The sequence below is a fragment of the Vanellus vanellus genome (genome assembly GCF_965231255.1).
Source record: "Vanellus vanellus genome assembly, chromosome: 11".
NCBI lineage: Eukaryota > Metazoa > Chordata > Aves > Charadriiformes > Charadriidae > Vanellus > Vanellus vanellus.
This window is the reverse complement of record NC_138916.1, coordinates 4277366-4300021: the sequence shown is the minus strand read 5'-3', so window position 1 is coordinate 4300021 and position 22656 is coordinate 4277366. Positions and strand designations below refer to the sequence as shown.

The following is a 22656-nucleotide window of genomic DNA, read 5'->3' as shown; positions in this document are numbered from 1 at the left end:
ATGGTGGTAGTGGGATCTGATTTAAAAAAAGAGTCTAATTAAATCCAGTGTGTCCAGGAATATTAAAACAGTTGTTGTCATCTTTGTTGGTTTGAAACATACCCAAAGTTGCCCATTTGTTGTTAATCTTTATGGCATTTTTAAACAAGTCTTAATGACAGATGCAACTGCATACTCGGCATTAAAAATGTTGTCATCAACTTGAAAATTCAACTTGCAAAAGCGGGAGAAAAAAGAAATGCCTCTGGAAGGATGGCATTGTCCTTCGCTCTTTGACTCGGCTCAAAGTCATTTTCTGGCTTGTGAAAATTTGCATAACCCAAGAATAAGAGGAGGTACAGTGAGAGTAGTACAACACCAAACAGCAGCGCATTTCTGCAGTCCACATCTCGGAGTCTGTGCTCAACATCCAATTTATTACTTAATTTTAATATTTCTGTAAGCAGCTCATGTGAGGTATTAGTAGAGCTTAGCTCACTGTAAGATAGCACTACAGCTTTCGTCACTTTGCAGCTCTTAATGTAATTTTATGGGCACAGAAAACGACGACTTCAAAAGGAAACAATATAATCGTTAATGTAACTGAAATGTGGATTTGGAGAAGTGCTAAGCTCAATCCTTTCATAATGTTCTATTCTGCTGAACGTTTCTGTAATTCCTAGCCTAAATTAATGTCGACTTCTTTTGATTTCTGATAATGTTTTTAAAATTAGGCTTCTTTCACTTTACGATTAGAAGCCTAATAGTGCTTTCACAACCTTAGAAAGATTTGCGGCTTTTGATACTTTAATCTAGCGTGTAGATTAGGTTGCCCAAACTGGCAATCCACCACTTCCATTCAGTGATGTCTATCCAAAAATTCTGCACGACAATAGCTCCAGTATTTTCAGGGTTATGCATCGACCCAGCATTTTTTAACTACTCTGAGAAAAAGTGCAATGAAGCAAAGTCTCTCTTAGAATGTGTACCTATTTCACTGTAGGTAGAAATTAAACAGAAACTTTAGTTTTAATGAGTCAGAGCAGAGGTTTTCAGCACTCAGTGTGGCTTAATTTATTCTATATATTTATCAAAGGAGCGACTGGTGCTGAATATGGGATTGTGAGAACCTACGAAAGTCACTGTTGAAACTTTGATTCCTTTCTTGTTTTCTCTCCAATCACAAACCTCCCCAAACAAAGAAAACCAGGTTGTGGGGATATTTTAGAAAGCACGAGCAGATTCAGCTGATGCAACATTGCATCCCAGAATCCCCTTCTGAAGAATTAGGCTTTATTCTATCAAACGGCGCAACTTCTACCTGCGGAAGTTTTGAGCACAGCACAGGTTATGGTCAGCTGGAACAGCTCAAAACAGCCAGTCCAAAAAAAAAAGAAAAAACAAAACCAAAAGATCAAACTCAGAATGTAAACCTTAGCTTTGACTTACGGGAAGAATAAAAAGAGAGACAGCGAAGGTTGAGAGTCATCTTTTCTTTGTCGATACACTGCGGCTTGCGGGGAAGAGACATCCCGCTGCCGCACGTGGTACTGAAGGTCTCTGGCCTGTTACGTCTGACCACACTTTGTAAGCAGCACGTGCAGAATAGTCCAAATTCAAGTATCAAAGCTGGCAAAAGCACTTCGTCTCCATGCAATAACCACTCAGGTTTCTTAGAGAGAGACAGAGCGTTCTTGTTGGCAAGGTAACCTCATTCTCATCCCCAAAATGAGTTATCCCTCATTCAGAGGCAGTCCACAGCTCTGCAGGAATACACATTAGGACAATTCTTTCGACGATGTTTAAGTGAGAGAGACTTGCAGAAGAATAAATACTAGATAAAGTCAATGAAAAGAACCAAATCCCTCGACTTGTTCCAAAATCCCTGCATTTATAAAATCAAAGATCTAGCAAAATTTGATTTCTAAACAAACATTGCCTGTAAAACTGTAAAAATGTCAGGTGAACGGAGCAAAGGGAGAATAATACAACAGCAAGTAGGTGAAGTATCAATATTACAGAGCTTAGATTTGCAAAGTTTTCCAGGACACGAAGCAGCTCGTACATTTAATATCTACAAAAACACACCCTACCAAAAGCACAGCTCACCTCAAGGGAGGTGGATGGGTGACGGACCAAGCAAAATGACCTTGCTGTTATGAACAAGCCAGACTTCCCAAAAGTGCCCAACGAAGAGGCAAGAGGCAACAGTCACGAGTTCCAGCAAGGGAAACTCCGACTCAACAAAGATTTCACAGTCGTGGTGGTTAAGCAGTGAAATGGCCCCAGAGAGGCGGTGGAAGGATTTCCACCCTGGAGACGGTCGGAGCTCAAAAAGATCCCGGGGGATGTGATTCGCCTTTGAAGTTAGCTCCGCTTGGAGCGGGAGGTTGAAGCAGAGACCTGCGTTGCACAGACCAGGAGGCGCAAATAATCCTGTTCAAAGTGGTCCTATCTAAACCATTTGGCAAGGTGTTTTTATTTTTATATATATTATCAGTTATTCTGAGTGTGCAGCGTTCTCAACTACCAGCTATCCTTTCCTCCTCTGTCTTAAAAAACCCCAGAGCTTGCCAGAAGTAACAAGAAAAACCTTTCAGAAGGTGAACGCTGATCTCAATAGTGGTTTAAAGGTGGAAGTTATTCTTGTTATAACACATATATTATACATCTGTATAAATATATCTTCTCTATAGAGAGGGTAGTGCCCTACATGAAGCGCTTTGTGCCCTTCTCACAAGAAGAAAAGTCACCTTAAAGGGCAATTCCACGCTGCTGACGTGGATGTGTACCAGCGACTGAACGGAGCCGTAAGGAAACACTTGCTCATGAAGAATGTTATTTTACCAGCCCCGCTGATCTATCAAAGCAAAAAGGAAGATGGTGAAAAAACAAGCCACAGGGAATTAACTGTAAATAAAGAAATGAAATTGTTTTGAGAAAGCCAGTAATAAACCTTCCTTCCGATAGCAACAACAGTGGAAAACCAAGCCTGTGGCACAGTCACTTCCCTAGCTGAAGCGCGCTGCAGCTGATCCATATTTCTGGCATTTCAGGTTTGCAAAAAGCACAAATGCTTTTACCTGTTCCCTGTTCCTCTTTCCAGCTATGGTGGTAGGAGGATGTGGCAAAATATCCCAGTACCTGTTTTCTCAAACAGGTGGAGGATTACAGTGCTAATGGAGACTAACAGCTCCTTTGTCTGAACTGAATTATGTTTTGTCTGGAAATTGAAACAAGTATACTTTAAGGTTTCAGACTGTTTAGGGTAATCGACATGCAAATAATTTCTCTAGGAAAGTTTTTATTTTTAAAGGATTTTGAAAACAATCTTTCAGGTGTTCACTGTTGACTTGCTACAGTTTTGCACTTCTACTCAGAAGAAAAATTATAAAACAATGGGTGATGTTTCTAAACGAGCAAATATGCAGAATACTTGCTACAACATGCCACAGGAATCTAAACTGTTGCCTCCCATGATGCTAAACAATTCACTGTATTACTAACGAAGGGGCATTTTCGACAGAGCCAGACCTGCTGGACATGGTATATTTTGGACAAAGGTCCAATGGTTTGAGATCAACTAAAACCGCCATGATTTTCCCCAAAACATAGCAGCATCTTTGCAAATGCCAGTCAGAACAGCTGTTGCTTGTGCACGTACCCCCTGCACTCTCAATCGGGAAAGTTAAGTTTTTTGCAAAGCGTATCCTAAACTTCTGTCTAATGGTTCGGTGAACTTGAAGCCTGCTTTCTTTCCAGAACTGCTGTTGGTGATTCCCTCAAGGGAGGTGATTCTGCCCCTCTACTCTACTCTGGTGAGACCCCACCTGGAGTGCTGCGTCCAGCTCTGGAGCCCCCAACATAGGAGAGACAGGGACCTGTTGGAGAGGGTTCTGAGAAGGGCCACAAAGATGCTCCGAGGACTGGAGCACCTCTCCTCTGAGGACAGGCTGAAAGTTGGGGTTGTTCAGCCCAGAGACAAGAAGTCTCTGGGGAGACTTAATAGCCCCTTCCAGTCCCTAAAGGGGCTCCAGGAGAGCTGGGGAGGGACTTTTTACAAGGTCATGTAGTGATAGGATGAGGGAGAATGGCTTCAAACTGGAAGAAGGGAGATTTACAGCAGATATTAGGAAAAAATTCTTCACTCTGAGGGTGGTGAGCCCCTGGTGCAGGTTGCCCAGAGAAGCTGTGGCTGCCCCATTCCTGGAGGTGTTCAAGGCCAGGCTGGACGGGGCTTTGACAACCTGGTCTGGTGGGAGGGGTCCCTGCCCAGGGCAGGGGGGTTGAACTAGGTGATCTTCAAGTTCCCTTCTAACCTAAACCATTCCATGGTTCTATGATTCTAAGAGCCCTTTCTGAGGAGTGGAAACCCCTTCAGCGCTGCAAGCATTGCCTACATGGCTAATGAATATGCAATAGTTGCAAATAAACAGTGATTTCCTTTGAACTAATGGGATGGAGAAAGCAAAGGTGTTGGTAAAACATACAAAAGATGTCAGAGAAATATAAAACATCTTACTGCAGGTACCTCAAGCTATGGCAAGAAGGGGAGACAGAAACCCAAATCTTTTCACTTTCCCTTTCACAAAGTGGTTATACTTCTCTCTAAAGAACTACCAGATACGGCTCGTGTTGATCAAGCCTCCTGTGACATTGCACTTTCCCACAGTTTCTCTTCTCCTTTTTTTTTTTGTCTTTGAAACCCTTTCAGGGATAAGGATGATAGCTAACCATGTTTAAACGCGTACCCAGCACAAAAAGACCCCACATTTCTGTGATACAAACAATAATTTTAGGATATACAGAGTACCACAATGTTAATTTTAGAGGAAAACCATTCATGTGCTTCATAATTATGGCAAAAACTATGATTATTTTTCTCTTGGGTAAAACATCAGGGACCGGGTCTACCTTTCATTGAAGGCATCCATTGGAAACAGCTATGAAATGCTAGATATGGGTTAAGAATGTAGTATATGCAATTAATCTTTATGTTAGTTGTCAATTTTACTGATGCGAAATGCCAGCAGGACTGCCTTGCACTGTGAAACAGCGCTTTTGGAAGGACGTTCAAATAGCTCCTTCTAAAAGAAGCAAAGGGAGCATGTTCGAGAGCCGAGCAGGGCTGGTGCCGTGGGCTCTGGAGCAGACTGAATCAGCCGGCAGCCAGAGGTGGCTTCCGAGGAGGTCTAACAAACCAAGGCGGATGCTCGGAGGCTGCCGTTTCTGTTTCCATGGGAACAGAGATTGGCTCCTCGCAGAAGGCAAGGTGATTTGAAAATTTTTAAATTGGCACGATTGTGGATAATTTGAAAGCCCCTAACATTTCTCGCATTGAAATTCAGATAGTCATTTGTATGGAAATAGAAACAGCAGGCGCATCTAACCTGTTAAAACGCTTGTATATTTTAGCCGTGGTTTTCCTCTGGAAGTGGTTTCATTGCTGGTCGTGTCTCTCAGTTTTAGGACTCAGTAAGACACCAGAGGCTGAACTGTGTTAATTTGGAACACGACTGTATTACAGCAATTGTGTGAAGCCATCTCTCTTAGATGTGATTGTTATAGAGGCTTTGAAGGACAGTAGAAGTGCCTTCTATTCTCCATTTTCATTTCACAAACAATGATTCCAAGGGAGCGCAATACACCTGAGGAGCTTTGAAAAAATACAACCAGCTTAATACCTGAATTATCTGAGTATTCTGCTCTTCTTTATATACTTCCTTAATACTTTTCATAGACTCCCTTATGCTGTTTCTATGTAGACTGAAAGGTTTACTGTCTACTCCATCAAAGAACCCAAACCCAGAAACATTAACTGTGAAGAATGCCTTGCTGGAAGCCCTGGATGAGCACAACCCTGTTCGTAAATGCTATTTGCATATTTTAAGTACTGTCAGGTCCAAACCTGCCACCCAAATCCCTAATAAAAAGCTTTGCTCAAAGCAGTATATAATTAACAACACCCAAATGACACTTCCATTCTCACACATACCAAAATTTGAAGGTTTTTTAATATGAACACTTTTTAAAAAAAAATCAAACTTATCACTTTCCACTACAGAATAGATTCAAATGGTATGTTCTCTTGCCAAACAATTTTAATTACTGAAATAAAACCCCAACACTCTGGCCTGGAGACTGATTCTTGGCCTTATCAAGCAGATGAAACAGACAAACAGGTCATTTTTAGCGTTTCAGAGCAGGGGCGGGCAGGAAGCTGCAGCGCCTGTCAGGGAAGCGTTCCACTTAAGGCTGTTATTGGCACTTCTGAATTTCTGAGTGGAGCTGCATGCAAAGATTAGATGAAAAGCCATGTTAAAAAGATGAGGAAGGGGAGACGAAGGGCCTCACAGGTTTCCAAAGGATCCAGCCTGCCGATAACCAAATAAACGAACAAGGAGCGGATCACTTGTCACTGCCGCCCCAGCCCCGCTCACTTGCCCACTGCAAATGCTTCTGTTTGCCACAAATATACCCATAGAAGTGTTTTGCAGGGGAAAATGTCATGAAATTCATGGTGAATTTCAGTAGATGGCATTATAGTTGTTAGAAGCATAGCAAGGTTCGTTGATTTGTGCTCCCCCTCCCTCAGCCCCGCAGAGCTCCCTCCCAGGGCTCAGCCTTTCCAGCCTTCGTACAACTCCGGCCGCTCACATCACAGTATTAACCCAATCACGAGATGCAGCATTTGTTAATGACGTTCCTGTTCAGAGGACGGCTTTGGGAAGATTTCTTCTCCAAGCGCAGCATTCATCGTGAGAGTTTTACAAAAGACTTGCAAGGCTGTTCTGACACATTTGCTTGGGAAAGGGACAACGACGAGTTTCGGGAGCACACAAGAGGCTGATGTGTCTTTGAAGTAAGACAGCTATTGGGAACTGTGATTTCTGGGCAGTATTTCCAGCTCTGCTAAACAATACAACCTTACAACAAGTAAGCTTGTACAACACCCTACAAACCAGCAGTAGTAGTAGACCAGCTCAGTATAAATTCAGTAGATGCCCACTGCAGGGTATTTAGATATTCCTTGGTGCTTTGGCTTATGGGAGAAAAGGAAAATAATCCTAGAGAAGTTTTCTTGAAGCCAGTCCTGGGCAGCGCAGCGGGGCGGCTCACCCCAGACTGCAGAGCTACGACTCACACCAGCTAATTTCCCACAGCTCGTCAAGATACCCGAACTAGGAACACGGTTGGTCTGGGCCCTTCTGCAACCAACTCACCCCCAGCGCAAAGCTACCTGCCGGTGCTTATGGTATACAGAGAGGCATCCCCGGCTGCTCCCAAGGGAGGTGACTGCGCTACACCAGTACTGTTGGGTGGGACAGAGGCAGGCGTGGAGCCCAGCACGAGATTCAATCACATAATTGGCTTTTTCGTTGCAGCCCCGACTACAAATAACGAGAAAGTAGCATATCATTTTGGAGCGCCAAAACGCACTCAATACATTTTTAGCGATCCATTTCAAAACAAAGCTGTAATTCAAAACAAAGCTGCTTTTCAAAACAAAGGAAACATTTAATTTTAGAAGGACCAAGATTATTTTTTTTCCCTTACAGATGAGGTGTAGTGCCCGTGCCCTCAAAATACACTTTTTCAGGCAATTGTCCCTTGTGGGAGAAAGGTTCTCCCATTCCTCCTCAGCACCCTCTGCGAGTGAATCCTCACATTCCTCCTTCTCCCCCAGTGATGCTTTTTTTCCTGCTGCTCACGACAATCAAAGCAGTTTCCCACCTCTGGCCCTGCAAACTCTTCTTTTGCCCTCCTTTGCTTGCACTTCATTTTTCCTTCCAAAGTCTCTGCGCATTCCCGGTCTTCTTCAGACCACCACTTGCCAATTCTCTAAAATACCCGGCTACAAATTGCTGGTGGAGTGATCACTGGTAACTTTAGCCACCAGCTGCTGCAGAGCCCTCTGAGCAGATCTCTGTGCCCCACTGGAGCTCAGTGAAGCTGTGAGACATCCTCACCACTAAATAGTCTGCCCCGGTGGCTGGTGCTGCAGGGTCAAGAAGGAGAAAAGCAACACCCAGGCGTCAGGAGCAATGTTAATTAGTTATAGCTAAGTAAGTTCTGATGTGTACTTGGTGTGGAAGGACACGTTTTTCCATAGGTAACCACAGCAGGTTTTTTCTTTTCCCCATTTTTTTTATTTTCCTACCTTCTGAAAATGCCAGTGAGTATTTAAAACCACTTATTTAAGAAGCCTTAAAACATCCTAAAGAGGTGAGCCGAGACAAGCTCACCTGTAGGGCACGTATTTTGAAGAGGGTTTCATGGAAGCGTTAGACATATTACTTTATTATCAATTATTTGCAGGTGCATTGTAACAGATCGGTTAGCTTATTTAACGAGCTGTCTGGAATACCTGATGTCAGCGGTGTGCTGGGCAGGCTGCTGGTCCGATGCCTGCTTGCAAAGCTGCACTTCAGGCTCTGGTGCTAATAAACTCTTTGCTCTCTTATCACAAGTTTTTTGGATTTTACTTCTAAATTCCACATATCTTGCTTATTCATACAAACATTTACGGGGAGCATGCAAATCAGAAGTTTTCTGTATATAAAAAGACAGCTATCTAAAAGCGGGGAGAGAGCTGCACACTTTACAGTGTTCTTAATTTAACCAGGGTCTTAAAAAAAGCCTTTCCAGTTGCAAAATGTAACTTTGAGCCTCGCTTCCCGTGTGCGAATACATGGGCCTCTGCCAGCCCCAGAAGGTACTGGAGAAATGGGGCACACAGGTTTCTTTTGCTCCTTTTTCTTTGCAAGACCACAGCGTTACATGATAGTTTGACTCCAATTTCCTCCACAGCTTATCTCTTCGCATTGTGCTGGTTTCCTTTGCGTTTTAATTGCTCTCTCTACTCCCGTAGCTCATCAAATCATATCACTGAATTTTTCTTTTTCTTTTCTTTTTTTTTTTTTTTTAATTTGCCAGGCGCTCCCATGCACACGGGGCAAGGAGCAGCCTGACATAATTTGACATCTCCTTGCTTCCTCATTTCAATATTAACTGTTTACCAGAAGCGAAACAGGTTTGGGGTTAGGGTGCTGAGCGTGCGCATGTCTCTGTGTGTGAGCAAGAGCTTTTTTCCCTGCTGTCCCTTTGCAGCCATAGATCATTTTGCTGAGCTGTCTGAAACTGCCCAATGCTGTTTTTCACCAGCTAGACTTCAGAAGAGACGGGTCCGTGGATGTGCTTTGCTCTCCGCTTTGGCCGGGCTGCAGCAGCGAAGCTCAGGGCTGTGGCTGCTGCTGCTCTCATCCGAGAACGAACTTGCTGAAGGATTCCTCCCTCTCCACAGACCGGTAAATAATGACACAGATGCAGTTTAAAGATGCATTTTGGGTAAGTGAGCGTTTCCTATATATTTCCTATATTCAATATATCTGTATTTTAAAATATTTTAAAATACAGCTTGGTTCTTTATGTAGTTTAAAACTAATTTAATCCTGTTCTGTGTTCTAAATTTTGTTTAGTAAAAAAAAAAAGCAAATTTGTCTCCGTTTGGTAGTGTAAGTGTTTGATCCTAGGCAGAAAGATGCATTATAAAGAATATACCCAGCCCACATAAAACGATTGACATTCCCAACTCCAGCGCTAGGTCCAGAAACTGCGTTTGAAGGGGACACAGGTTTGTCTGTGGTATAGTCCTAAGAGCACTCGCTCGCAGTGAGTGACCCCAGTTTTAGGAGTGGTTCCCCTGAGCAGGCGAACTAATTACACTCTGGGTTCTCTCCGATTCGCTTGTAGAGGACAGCCGGCCGGCTGCCTGCAAAACACTATTGCTCGCCCACCTACGGGGTCTGCGCCCGCTTTTAGGAGCGGAAGGGCTTACACGAGGCACGTAGGCGCCCCGGAGTCATGCCGCAGCACAGGTAGAACACACTAGCTGTGACGCTCGAGAACTGAGCCCCAACACTCACAACTGGCTTAAAAACAGTGCCTACTAATGCAAGTAGATACACTCCATTCTTGTTATTTGACATTTGGTTGAAGAAATCTTTAGGTGTCTTGTTTTTAAGGTCTTTCTCTGCAATTACAAGGTAAAAAGACCCCAGTCAGTTCTCTCGCAAGAGTAATCTGAGGTTCTCCTGCTTCTGGAGTAGAGGTTTTAAGGGAGAAAACAAAACCCTAATGTTGCAAAGTTGGGTAAACAGGATATTATGTGGTTGCCTCTTGTCTGGGCAATCATTTTTCCAGCCTCTAGGATTGACTTAAAGACAGACACGACAGCGTACGAGTTCTTTCTGCCATGTTCCTATCAGGCCAAGTAGAACAGACCCTGCACAGCGTATTTGCTGCTTCTGCTTTCTTTCATCCACCCGCCCTTTGGGGTAAACCCTCTCTTGGTATGAAATAGAAGGGCAGAGGCAAGAGCACATTTCGGTGAAGGGCCTTCCTGCCGGCACTTCCAGGAAGCCCTCCCCTCCCCCACTCCCGCACCAAATTTGAACAGTTAAAAAAAAAAAAAAAGTTAATGAGGAAATACAAAAGTTAATTTTGAGGGTAACCCTAACCATGCCAGACCACACCTACACGAGATTCTCCGTGCCTCCTCTTTTATACGGCGACTAACCGCATAGTCCAAGGCGCGGGGTAGGGCACAACTGCAAGCCAGCGCTGCCCTGGCAGCTTCAGCTTCTGCCCGTCTGGACTTTCGTCGAAAATCTGACTTTTAGAACTGGTACATTTGGTATATTTACTTTGCACGGCCTTGGTCTTTAGCGAGAATAAATCAGGTGTACTCCACAGGCTGGAGCAGGGTTCGGGTAATTAATGCCAGTTGAGAATCTGGCCAGGCCAGTTCTTGATCGCTCTTCTTCCCTAAACTTTTCTCCCCTGCTTAGTCACGTTAACATGACTATTATCCTTGCTCAGCTTTGAAGCTAACACCTTCCTTAAAGGAAAGCATCTTTGGTTTTAAGATTGTTTGGCTAGAAACATCACATCGCCAAGCTTGATTAACAGGACAGAAATATATCCGGTTGCAGGACAGTAGTTTTAGCTCTGCAATAGTAAGTCTCTTAAAATGAAAACTTACAGGATATTGCACAATGCGGCAAAAGAGTACAGCTTGCCCCCCAAATCACAACATCAGCAATTATTTTTGCATTCAGAAGGTTCTGTTATGCTCATTGGTGAGAGGAAAATGTATTTGCTCGGTTTGCTTCGGTGAGCAATTATCGCCTTTATTCAATTTGCACCACGAATGGAAACCATCTTTACAATTAAAAAGCAAAAAGTGTATTTGCACCATAGTAGATCACTCAATGCACATCTCTGCTTCCTGAGACCTGCCTACGGACACCGCTGCACCCCCTCCCTGCAATTCACCCCGGCACAACTCTCTGCTCTCACCATCAGTACACTTTTGGACACGCGGAAGTTTCTTTAGTAGCTATCCCAATGTAAAATATGTAAAGAAACCCTAAAAGCAGCAGATCTTCCCCAATGAGCAGAGAAAGAGTACCATTCACTCCTCCCCAAAGTTCCTCAAACTTCATAAGAACAGGGTGTGCTGTCTTTCAGGACAATGCAGATTGTTCCTTGTGACAGGTATAAATTTTAATCTCTCTTTTCCCCTATTAATTGTAGCAGTGATAGTACTATACTAAAAGTTTCACACTTTTGCTATTCATTTTTTTATTTCCTCTGTATCATGGCCTGGGCTAAAACTAGTCTATTTTGTTAAGGCAAAGTTGCTCAAAGCCTCCAACTAAAATATGCTTCTTAGCAGAAGTTTTCTATCCTCGGATAATATTTTTTTGAAAATATTAGTGAGATGAAAATAGAAATTGGTTTTGATAGCCAGTGCTATTGGATTTGTATTCTGCTGGGGTGCTGTACAAATGTAACCCGTTACCTGTATTTTCTAGCATCCCACTAGACAGGTAGGCAAATTCCAGTGTTAATGGGGAGTCCATCTGCGACACCAGCTGAGTTTCACGTTAACAGGGTTATGTTTAAAGGCAGAGATCTGAGCAACTTTATGTTTGTTGTTAGAAAAACCACTAACCAAGAAAATTGTTCTCCCTCTGTCACAAATAATGTCTTTCTTAGTCTCATTCTATGTCCTGGTACTCCTCTTTTGCTTTTCCCCTGAAATGCTTGTCATTGCCTTTTCCTTCTATCTTGTTTTTCCCCTACATGCTGCCCAATGCTCCAGTTGCAATCTTGTGAAATGCAGCTATTTCTGGCCAATGCTGGGTGCTTACTGGCATCGCTTACTGGTTTCACCTCACCCACATGGGAAGGGGGAATGAGGAAGACTTTCAAAGGAGAAGTTTGGGGCAGGCTCCAAAGTGAGCAGAGTTGAGTAGGAGCAAATCTATTCCCTCAGGCAGCTTAGAATCAAACTCAAATGGCCACATCAATTCCAAAAATGTGTCACAGGCTCCTAAGGTGCTTAGGATTAAAAAAAAAAAAAAAACCAACACAAAACAACAACAAAAAAAACCCCAAAATGCCTAAAGTGTGAAGTGCTTGCTCCTTGTCAGCTGTAGGATGAGCTCAGGGCTCGTGGATCCTCAGATTTGAAAGCGTGAGTGAGCTGGAGATACAGGCCAGCAAATACGATGGAGGCCTTGAACATGAGATTGCCAAGATTTGCCTCCCTGCCCTGCTGTGGGCTTCTTGTCCCCCCCCTCGACACTCACTGGGGACTCCCACCTATGCAGTACCCACAATTATGGTCAGACACTACAGCAGTGGGAGCCATGGAAGTGCTTAGGATAGAGCCCGTTACAGCCAAGGATGCTTTCTTAATCTTTCTTGTTTTGACTTCAGGCTATATTCCACATCAGGTTCAAAGGAAAGTTGACTTTGCAGGTGAAGCTCTCAACTGATACTGTAGCTTTTTCACACAAAGGTCTATTATATATGCCAAAAAAAGATGTAGTTAGTTTCATAAATAATTTAACTTCTAATAAGACTCTTAGCTGTGGTACCAGAGTGCAGAGATGATTATAAAAGTCACAGTAAAACTATTTTCTGGACTTCCTAGGCAATGCAGTGAAGAAATACAATATCAACTGTTTTACTCAAAAAAGGAAGTCTTTTTTTTTGCACCAGGAGCTACCCTGCTTTCCTGTAGAGGTTCAGTTTTGCAGGGCCTGTTGTTTTTTGAAGCAGGTCCGCGAGGAGGAAGCGAGACGGGGCAGGTTTGTCGGGAGGGAGGGACCGGGGCTGGCGGGGGTTCCTGCCGTCCCCTGCGCCCGAAGCACGGCTGAACCGGGGCAGGGAAGGACGTGGCTGCCAAAGCCTTCGCCCTGGCACCTCAGCTTTGCAAGTGGTTCCCCACCAAGTTTCATTTGAATTTGATTGCACCAGATGTATCTGTATCTACTGACACAAGGCAATTTGAGATACATACTCCCCCCCCAGACTGGTGCACCGACAGGCTGGGCTCTGGTGTGGGTACGTACCGCATCCCTCTGGGCTCCAGAAAGCATGACTAGTGGCAGATGTATGGCTGTGGCTCTGCTTACATCCAGGGCAAGTCATCACTGGTGGGCACGTGTGGAAATGGGGAATAAAGGGGGAACCAACTCGGAAAAATTGAACCGATTGCCCAGCTGATGTCTCTGTCTGTTGCGAGGTCAACTTCATCTCCACAGGAGAGGCTGCTCTATTCTTTTGTGTATGTGTAATTTCTTCTTACATTCCCCCAGCAGCTCTGGGAAGGATGCTTAGCTCACTGGGGCAACGAGAAGCACCCGTGAAGGGGGGTGCAATCTCACAACCGTCACGGAAACCACATGAAATCACAAGTAGAAAACCCAATTAGTTGTTGTGGCTATGGAAACACTGGTGCTTCACAAATCACTCTGAGCAGAGCACAACAGCTAAAATGACGCTCAAATGAACTAACGGTTCCAGCATAGGTATTGATAGCAAAGCAAACACATCAATGGCTGCTTCCATCTCCCCGTGTTCCTAAAACAGCACCTAGGAGGGGGTGTGAGGAACTCAGTACAGCTTATCTGGGGTGGTTCACTTCCTTGGTGATGAGCTCACAAGGAAGGACTAGGGTTTTATGTTTGCAGTGTCTGGTTATATGCTCAGCTATTGCCCGCATGTGGCACATCATGCTGAGTTTCTATCTTCCCTACAAGGAGGAAGAGTATCTGGGGGAGGTCTAAACACAGTAGGCTGGTCCTAAGGCTACACCACCAGACCGGATGGATTAGTGGCTTTCCAGAAAGCTTATTTTAGGTCAGTGACCGAAAATTATTAAACAGTTAAGTAATTACATTTTATTAAAATTTTCCGATGACCATGCTACAACTAGGTGTCTTATCTAGGGGTTTTGACTGCTTAAACTGGTCAATTGGTGAAGTCACTGTGACAATTTTATTAATATTTTTATGCAGTTATGTCTGCTTTGTTTTGATCTGTCCTGCTCTGCAAAATTTGTTTGGTTTTGCCTGGGCTCAGAGAAATGGAGGATTTCTATTTATACCAACTGTAACTGTGCCAGGGGTATCCGTTTTAAATATGGAATAGGTGAATCATCAACTCTCTTTTCACCCACACGTACATAGACACGTCTAACAACTACCACCTAGAGTTAAAACACACATTTAACACACGTGTTGCACACGGCTTGAAACAGATCCTGTGGATCTGTAACAGCATTTCATGCCAAGATCGAGGAGGGTGTCCTCTGGTTTGCTAAAGCAGCCCATTGAGGTGCATTTTCTGATGGCAGAGTTACGGAACAGCTAAGGTTGGAAGGGATTGCCCAGCCAAGCCCCTGCTCGGCGCATGGCCACCTACAACAGCTTGCCCAGCACCATGGTTTGAGTATCTCCAAAGATGGAGACTCCATAACCTCTCTGAGCAAACTGTCTTACCACCCTTACAGCAAAAAACCCTTCTTAGGCTTAAACAGGACTTCTTGTATTTCAATTTCTGCCCATTGCCTCTTGCCCTGTCACTGGGTACCACTGAGAAGTCCTCGCTCCATCTCCCTTACTCCCTCCCACCAAGTACTTATACACATGGAGCCATCTCTTCTGCAGGCTGAGCAATCCCAGCCCTCAGCCTCTCCCTCCCATGACAGATTCTCCAGGGTGAATCCCAGAGTCTCCCTGTGAATCTCATTTCAGCATGTTTTTTTCCTTGCAGGACTGGGTGATTCATGACCCATCCCTTTCCTCCCACAAGGTTTGCACTCACTCCCGCAATGCAGCAGCGCAGAGCTGCGCCGCTTCTCGTGCTTCAAAGTTTACAGTCACTGACTGGGGACACTGCCCTTGCGTTGCTTCACAGGCACAGTGGAGGACTCTGAATTTCAATCCAGTGACACTCATTGCATACTTGTATGGAAGGCAAATTAGGCTGCTTCATAAGCAGATTTTTTTTGTTGTTGTTATTGTTCAGCTCCTGTTAGCTCAAAAAGATGTTTTTTCTGCTTTTGTTTTCATGCCATGCCGCAGCAAGGTAGACTCTGGCTGGCAGATGGCACAGAAGACACTTGTTTCATCTCCCGTTTAATCTAGGCTTTGTAATAAAACTTTTCTCAGCAGCCACAGTTCAATAATGTACAAAGTTCACCATGTTGCTCAGGAAGAATTTGGGGATTTGAGGCTGGGAAGAGGCGAGGGCTGGAGGGCACAGCTCTGCACAGGGATCACTCAGCATTGCTCAGAGTGTCAAGGTTGACGGAAAAAAAAAAAGCTGAAAATACGCATCTAGATCCTAACAGCTTGTCAGTTCCCCAAAGAATCGCTCCCTTACTATAAATGGGATTTAGTACTTCTTCAAAGTGGTGGAAAAACATCACTGAACAAGATTGAGGAATTGAAAAGTTCCATAGCTCTTGGTAAAACACTGTTGGTGCAACTTCATTTTTACTTGAACAGAAAGGCAACCGTTATTTACTCTTAGTCTTGAGAATTAAATGAAAATTGACCAACTCGGACCGGCTTCTGTTGTTCCATTTAGAGCAAAAAAAATAAACACCACCTTTTTTTTTGTTTTTGTTCTTTAACAACAAGATGCTATTCAGTGCTGCTCTCAATTTGTCCAGGCCTAATTAATTCCTAAACCAAAAGAAAAATAAAAAATAAAGGGTAGGGCCAAAGGAAAAAGGAAAAAAGAAAATAAGAAAATAGGTGGTCAACAACACTGAGGTCTGAGTCTCATCGCTTCATCCTATTTGCAATAGGTGCTGTAATTACTGAAGGGTTATTAACAAGTCAGGACTGACAGACAGCCCTGGGGGCTGCTGCTCAGCGGGATGGAAATCCCCAGCAGCACCAGAAGGAAAGGAGGCACCTGCCACTGAAAGACCCGGGCCACACATTTGGTTAGGACTTGTGTTTTTGACAAAACCTTTTTTTTTTAGTGGGAGAACATGGTTTTGCTGGAAGTAGGGGAGCTGTTTTGGAAGATTAAGCTGGGTTTTGATGAAAAAGTTCCCATCTGGCGAAGGCTTCCTCTGGAGATGGAGGTTTAAGGTGAAATTTCTAACCAAAGAGGAGCTCAAACAAGCCCTCTGGGGCCCTGGGAGCTCTGCCGGGGGGAGACGTAGTCTGGAACAGGAGCTGGAGCTTTCATTGCCCGCAGTCTACCCTACCTGCAGCCTGGAGTCCAGGCATGCCTTCCCTGCGCTCCCATAGATTCAGGCACAAGTAATACAGCTAGAGAAAGGAGAGATTAGAATGAAATTCCTCTTCCCTATATAGACAGCAGATAGTGGATAGTGTGCCAGCCTAGGCAGGGGGATGTCTCAATCAGACCTGCCTGATTCAGCAAGTTTCTTCTTTATATCAATGTGAATGTCTTTTCTCGTTGTTTTCTGTTGCTGCTGTTGTCAAGAGGTGAAACGTGGACTTTTAAAATCTTACATAAATTTGCAGGGCACGAAAACTGTTTCCCACCCTGCTCTAGAAGGGATAGTAGTTTGTTTTGGATGAGAAGCTCAAGAGAACATAAAACACTCCTAAGGCAGATAATGCTGAGGCTCTTTGCGAGTGGAACAAGCATTTTATTCTTGCTGGTTAAAAGACAAGGCAGTTTCGAGTGAACGGGCACCTTGTGCGCGGCCGTCGGGCTGATGCAACACTTTTAACAGCTCAAAGGGTTCAAAAGTAGCTATGCTGGTGCAATTCCTTAGCGTGCACCCACTTACATAGATCTTGCCCGTTTCGTATACCCTAGGAGCCTGCAGCAGAAAGGGGGTAATCCAGCTAAATACCTCATTGATTCAGCAATTCCTAAAAAACCCAGAATTAATCCATTTTTAATTATTTTTTAATAAGGCAGGAGAGACATTTATGCAAGTAGGAGCAAACACAGAGAAATGCCTCCGAGAAGGAAATGTAATATTGGCATGGTTGTCCCATCTGGACAAACTGCTTAACTTCACTTAAATGAATCCCGCCCCCCTTTAAGTATTTCTAAAATGCCAAGGTTGATTTTATTCTGTTGGATTGCACAATTCCCCAGGACTTTATGATGCACCATAGTAACTGAGTATGAGAATATGTTGCATCATATTGAGTAACAGGAGATGTCGAAAGTGATTATTTAAGTGGCGAGGATCTCTTGTAAAATGGACATGGTAGTATGTAGCTATTGGAATAATCCTCACTAAGAAATGAACTAAATCTTTAATTCATTCCCCTTGTACACAGCAAGACTCTGGCAAGACTTCCCGAAGCTTTACTCCTCCCCACGTGCCAGGAAAGACCACTAACAAAATGCCTGGCTCGTCTTATAGGGGAAGCAGAGAGTGTGGGTGCACCAGTATGTTGTATTTAGTGCCTTTTTCAGGATTAACAACAAACAATTCTAAGTTTTCTAAGACAGGGAGGAGAAAGACACATAGGTTTTTTTAATGAATTGATGTACCAACTAAGCAGGTCTGGTTCCCATGGCTCTGTATGACCTTCTGGACAATTGTCTCTGTGCCTGAGCAAGTCGGGATTGTTCCATGCTGCCTCACTCACAGCGGTCTGGGACGTAGCCCACAGTGCTTGCAGGAGGAGAGGAACTCCCTTATAAAAGAGAAGAGACCTGGAAGCGGATGAACTAAAGAGGAATAGAAACAAAAATAAACTCTGACTATTATTTTGTATAAAACAGAAGTATCCTCTACTTTTAAGATTCTATTTCTCCTTATTTTACTTCCAGTTTCTCTTGTGTAGCTAATATTTTTCCATAAGAGACTGGAGCAACATCTGATTTCACGATTGACCGTGGCACCACGGCAAAACACTGCTGTGCCTTTTGAAAGGCAGGTGCAAATGCATCAGGCTTCTCTGTTGGGTCCTGGGAAGAAGCCACCTTACTTTATGGATTTAGCTGTTGTCTAACCACATGGGGAAAATATACAAATTTAGTTGTGTCTCACCACACGGATAAAATACAAAGGGTTGCCGCCACCTCAAGCCTGTGTCATATAGCCACATCAAGCTCTGATTTAAAACTAGTGAGGGATTTTCCGTCCTCCTGTCCCATTTCTCACTATCCCCATTGCAAAGGTGTTCCAGAAGTTTCTTATATCTGAATTTCCTGAATGGATTCCTAGCTTTTTTTCATACTTTTTCTTGTGATGCACATCTGGCTGCTGGCCCCTTTCTCCTTTTCCTAGAACAGGAGCATCAGGGCTCTGAACTGCTGCACAGTAGGAGAATGCCATGTCCTGAAGGTGGTCAGAACCATCCTGAGACCCCCACCTGCAGGAACTTCAGGGCAAGGCTGACGTCAGTGAAAACCAGCGGAAATGGGCAAATAACAGCATGATCTCAACCTGGTAGAATATGTGCAGTTCAAGAGTGGGTGCATTGTTTTCCCCAGCTGCTTTACAATACAAGACACTTGTAATAAAACAGTAAATGACAGTGTCTCAAAATTAAGAGAGATGCTCTTCTACTCAGGATGAAGAAGGTGTTCTTGTGAAAAAGGATGGCATCAGGTTTCCATTTCCTGACTTTGAATCATTATAAGGGATGGGCAGATGGGCAGCTGAAAGATGGCGATATCATGGCATGTCTCCGAAGCTGTATTTCTGCCCTCCAAAAGACAAAGCTCCTTCCATATAATGTTTGAAAGAAGCTGAAAGTTCAGCGATCACTGTCACATTTTCCAGTCCTCTGCCTAAAGCTTGTAATTAATCATGTTATGAGATGTAAAAACACTGCTATGCAAAGAAAAGCAAAGAACAAAACAAAACCACCATAAAATCTTGCACTCTAACAAAGAGAGCAAAAATTAAGCTACAGTTTTTCTTCCCTAGGATAAATATTATTTAATTATAGTATTAAGAAGAGAAGCTAAAGTGGAGGTAATAAACACAGGCAGAGTCCTTTTATTAGACTGGAACTGAGACTTTGCAAGTCTGTTCCCTGTGTGCCATTAGCCAGCAAACCACCTGCAAGAGTTCAGAAGGCTTTTGTGCAGCCATCACTTTGTAGCTATGCAAATCACGGGGTGATTAAAATGTGAAGAGAGCCAAACAACATACTGCGACTATAAGAACGCCTAATACATAACACATGAGCAGTCCAGGATGCCAGTGAGGAGGGCGAGGGCTCAGGAAGCTGAGAAGCAAATCCCTCTTGTCAGCAGAACTCTGAAACACCCATTTTCTTCTCGGAGAAAACCTGCAATGTCATAGAGAGCAAAAGACCACTGGAAAGGAACTGGTTTGCTCAACGTCACCAGTTTTGCAAGGCTACTGTGAAGTTTGTGAAATCTCAATTTCAGTTTATTTCTGAATATCCCAGCTGCTGCAGAGTTGAAGTCTGATGAGGATCTCTGCTTTCATTTGAAGTTCTCTAGCCTACCTTGTTACAGCGGGAAGCCCGAGATGGCAATCTTGCAGCTCAGCAATTGGGACGCAACAAATGCAATGTTTTTTTTCCTTCTGATTTTCGAAGGTCCCATTCAATGTTCACATCTATGCTACGCCTGGCAATAAATACCGCTTGCTCCCCGTGAAAAATACTGCGTTGTGGATTTAGGTAACAGGCTGCAGTGAAATTGCAAACCAAGCCCCATGTTGAAAATGCCCGAGTCAACTCCTGAAATTACCGCAAAAAATTCCCCAAATGGCCACCTATATCCTTAGCAAACATTTATGTTTCTAATGCACAAAGAGTCAATTTACAAGAAATGACAGAAATGTTATACAGCCAGCTCCAGCCCACCTACTCTTCCTGGCTTTTTTCTGCTCATATGGAAAAACCATATGCTTTTTTTAAAAAGTACTGTTTTTTTAAGTTTGTATAAATTCTGTAGCCAGTTTGATCCTGGAAAGCACAAGCAACCATCGCATTCCCATCCATTCCAACCAGTTCCAGCCAGTAAGAAAAAGGAGCTCTTGCATGGTACAGCAGTATGCAGCATGGACATACACTTTTAAACTCATTAACCAGTTTGTTATCACATGAAAATTTATAGACAAGGACTCAAATCACACCGAGCATTGGTCAGAGCAGACTGTTTTGGTTAGAGGCTTCCGCCGTAATGCCCTTCTGTTCAGGACACCGATGACCTTCCCCCATTTACATGCTCACCTATTAATTAGGTTGCACAGCTGGGTTTTCAGCTGTGAACACATTTCCAGGACAAGGCAGCAGAGGGTCAGGGTGAGAACCTGGGGTTTTGTTTTGAGAAAAGGCTTTTTCATGTCTCAGAGGTGTAGAGCAGAACTAGGACAGCATGATCATGTACCTAACCACTTCTTGTTGCATCAGGGCCATGTAAGGCGCAGGCACCCCTCCTCGGTATCACAGCTGAGCTCGAGCGTGGATTTAAACAGTTGCTTGGACATCAGGTATACAAATTAGTGGTGCTTACTGCTATCCCATTTTATTTCACTGTTTGTATCAGAATAGGTTGAGTGGAGCAGAAAAAGAGCAGTAAACTTCCTAAAATACTTGTTACCATGTGAATATATTCCTAGAAATACTTCAAAATTTTAAAGTATCCCGGGGGGGGGGGGGGGAAATGATTGACTTCCAGTGAAAGACCATGACATGATAGAAAATATCTAGCCCAGTCAAACATACTTTGAGATTATAAATTGTGTTTGACTGGTGGCTATTAAATCTGTTTGCTGCTCACCTACAGTAAATACTCAGCCCTTGCTAGAGCCCTTGACAAGGAGACTAGCAGATCAAGAGATCAAGATCTAGCAACACTCTTTTTAAGCAGTGCCAGTACACAGTGGTATGATGCAATGATTTAATTCATTGATATAACTCAGTCAGAGCAACTTACTTTCAGTCCAGGACTGAGATACCATGTGTGATACAACTGTGGATAGAAAGGATTTCTTTCTGACAGATGAAAAAGATATTGGCAGAACGATGCTTGTTCAAAACTCACTATCCCCTGTTCTCTCTAAACTTCCTCCTCACACCGGGAGTGATTTCGTTTTTGAATCTGGAAAAAATTAATCTTAAGTTTTTGTTTTACTAAAATTGTCAAGAGTTTACATTAACTAAACAAGATAAGCTACAATGCAAAAAAAAAGTTTGATCCCCATAACAAGATTCAGTTTCAAATTTTTTTTTCCTCTTTTGAAAATCTGTGTGAACACTTTATTTAGGTGATTTAGCAACATTTATCATTTTCAGTCCAAAACCCATCTTGACAATACTCCTGATACAAGCCTTTGGAAAATACCGTTAAGAACAAAGACAAGGAATGCACTTTTGTAGTTAAATATTTTCAAACTTAAGAGAAGGTGATTTGGTTTTTTAAGATATTTTTGAATATTTGCGGATAACACTTTTCAAATAATTCCTAAACAAAGGTTCATTAGGCTAAAACAACACCCAACAGCTGTGCTGTAACTGTCAGTGCTCGTACCACTACCGCTTGCAGCCAGGGCCACCTTAGCTGTGCAAACCAGTTAATGTGCAGATTTTCATACTGTCTTTATCACCAGGGTAGCTCAGCGCTCTCCTGCCATGTACCAAGCAACGCACCCAGTGACTGCACCACAGTTATTTCTTTCCCAGCCTTTCTTCCCCGTCAGAGTAGTGTTGTTGCCATGCTGTACCTTGGCGGTTACTCTCCCTGTGTACCATGTAGGACCTTGTTCCTCGCAAAATGCAAGCGAGCAGCTTTGCAGCCAGAGGCGCTGGGGAAGAGGCGTTTTTTGCTGACAGCCCGAACTGCAGCTCCCCTGAGCTGCAGAGGTGGTGGCTCAGCAAGCGGAGGTGGAGCTGCAGCGGCACTAACCAAACAGGACATGCAGCTTCAGCTGCAAAGCAGCTGAGATGCTAAGCTGCTGACAAGCCAGCTTGTGATTCCATGATTCTTTCATTATCTATGATTATCCTACAGGAACAGGTAGAGGTAGGAATTGTGGTATGTAATCTACGTCTAAAAAAAAGTTCTGGGTGGGCAAGCCAGGTCCCAGGATGGGGTTAGAAATGTTCCAAGACAACCAGCCACAACAGAAGAGCCCACAGTTCCTACAGCACAACCGCGAAGACTTGATCAATTCACGTCACACTCTGAATATTAGTAGTTGGACACGTAAGGGCGTACAATTTAGTGAGCGCTTTTCTCACTAGCCTGGATATTTTTAGAATCATGGAGTGGTTAGGGCTGGAAGGGACCTTAAAGGTCATCTAGTTCCACCCCCCCTGCCCTGTGCAGGGATACCTCCCGCTAGACCAGGCTGCTCAAAGCTCCATCCAGCCTGGC

The 22656-nt window shown here is 43.7% G+C and overlaps 1 protein-coding gene across 1 annotated transcript in view; it reads left to right on the top strand.

Annotated features, from left to right (window-relative positions):
• Positions 1–9203: 9203 nt before the first annotated feature.
• PSTPIP1 (proline-serine-threonine phosphatase interacting protein 1) overlaps positions 9204–22656 on the top strand; it is a 54654-nt gene continuing 41201 nt past the window's right edge. Inside the window, exon 1 of the mRNA XM_082489094.1 lies at positions 9204–9327. Within this exon, the coding sequence (XP_082345220.1) occupies positions 9295–9327 (33 nt within the window). The 5' untranslated portion in view covers positions 9204–9294. The remainder of the gene's footprint in view (positions 9328–22656) is intronic.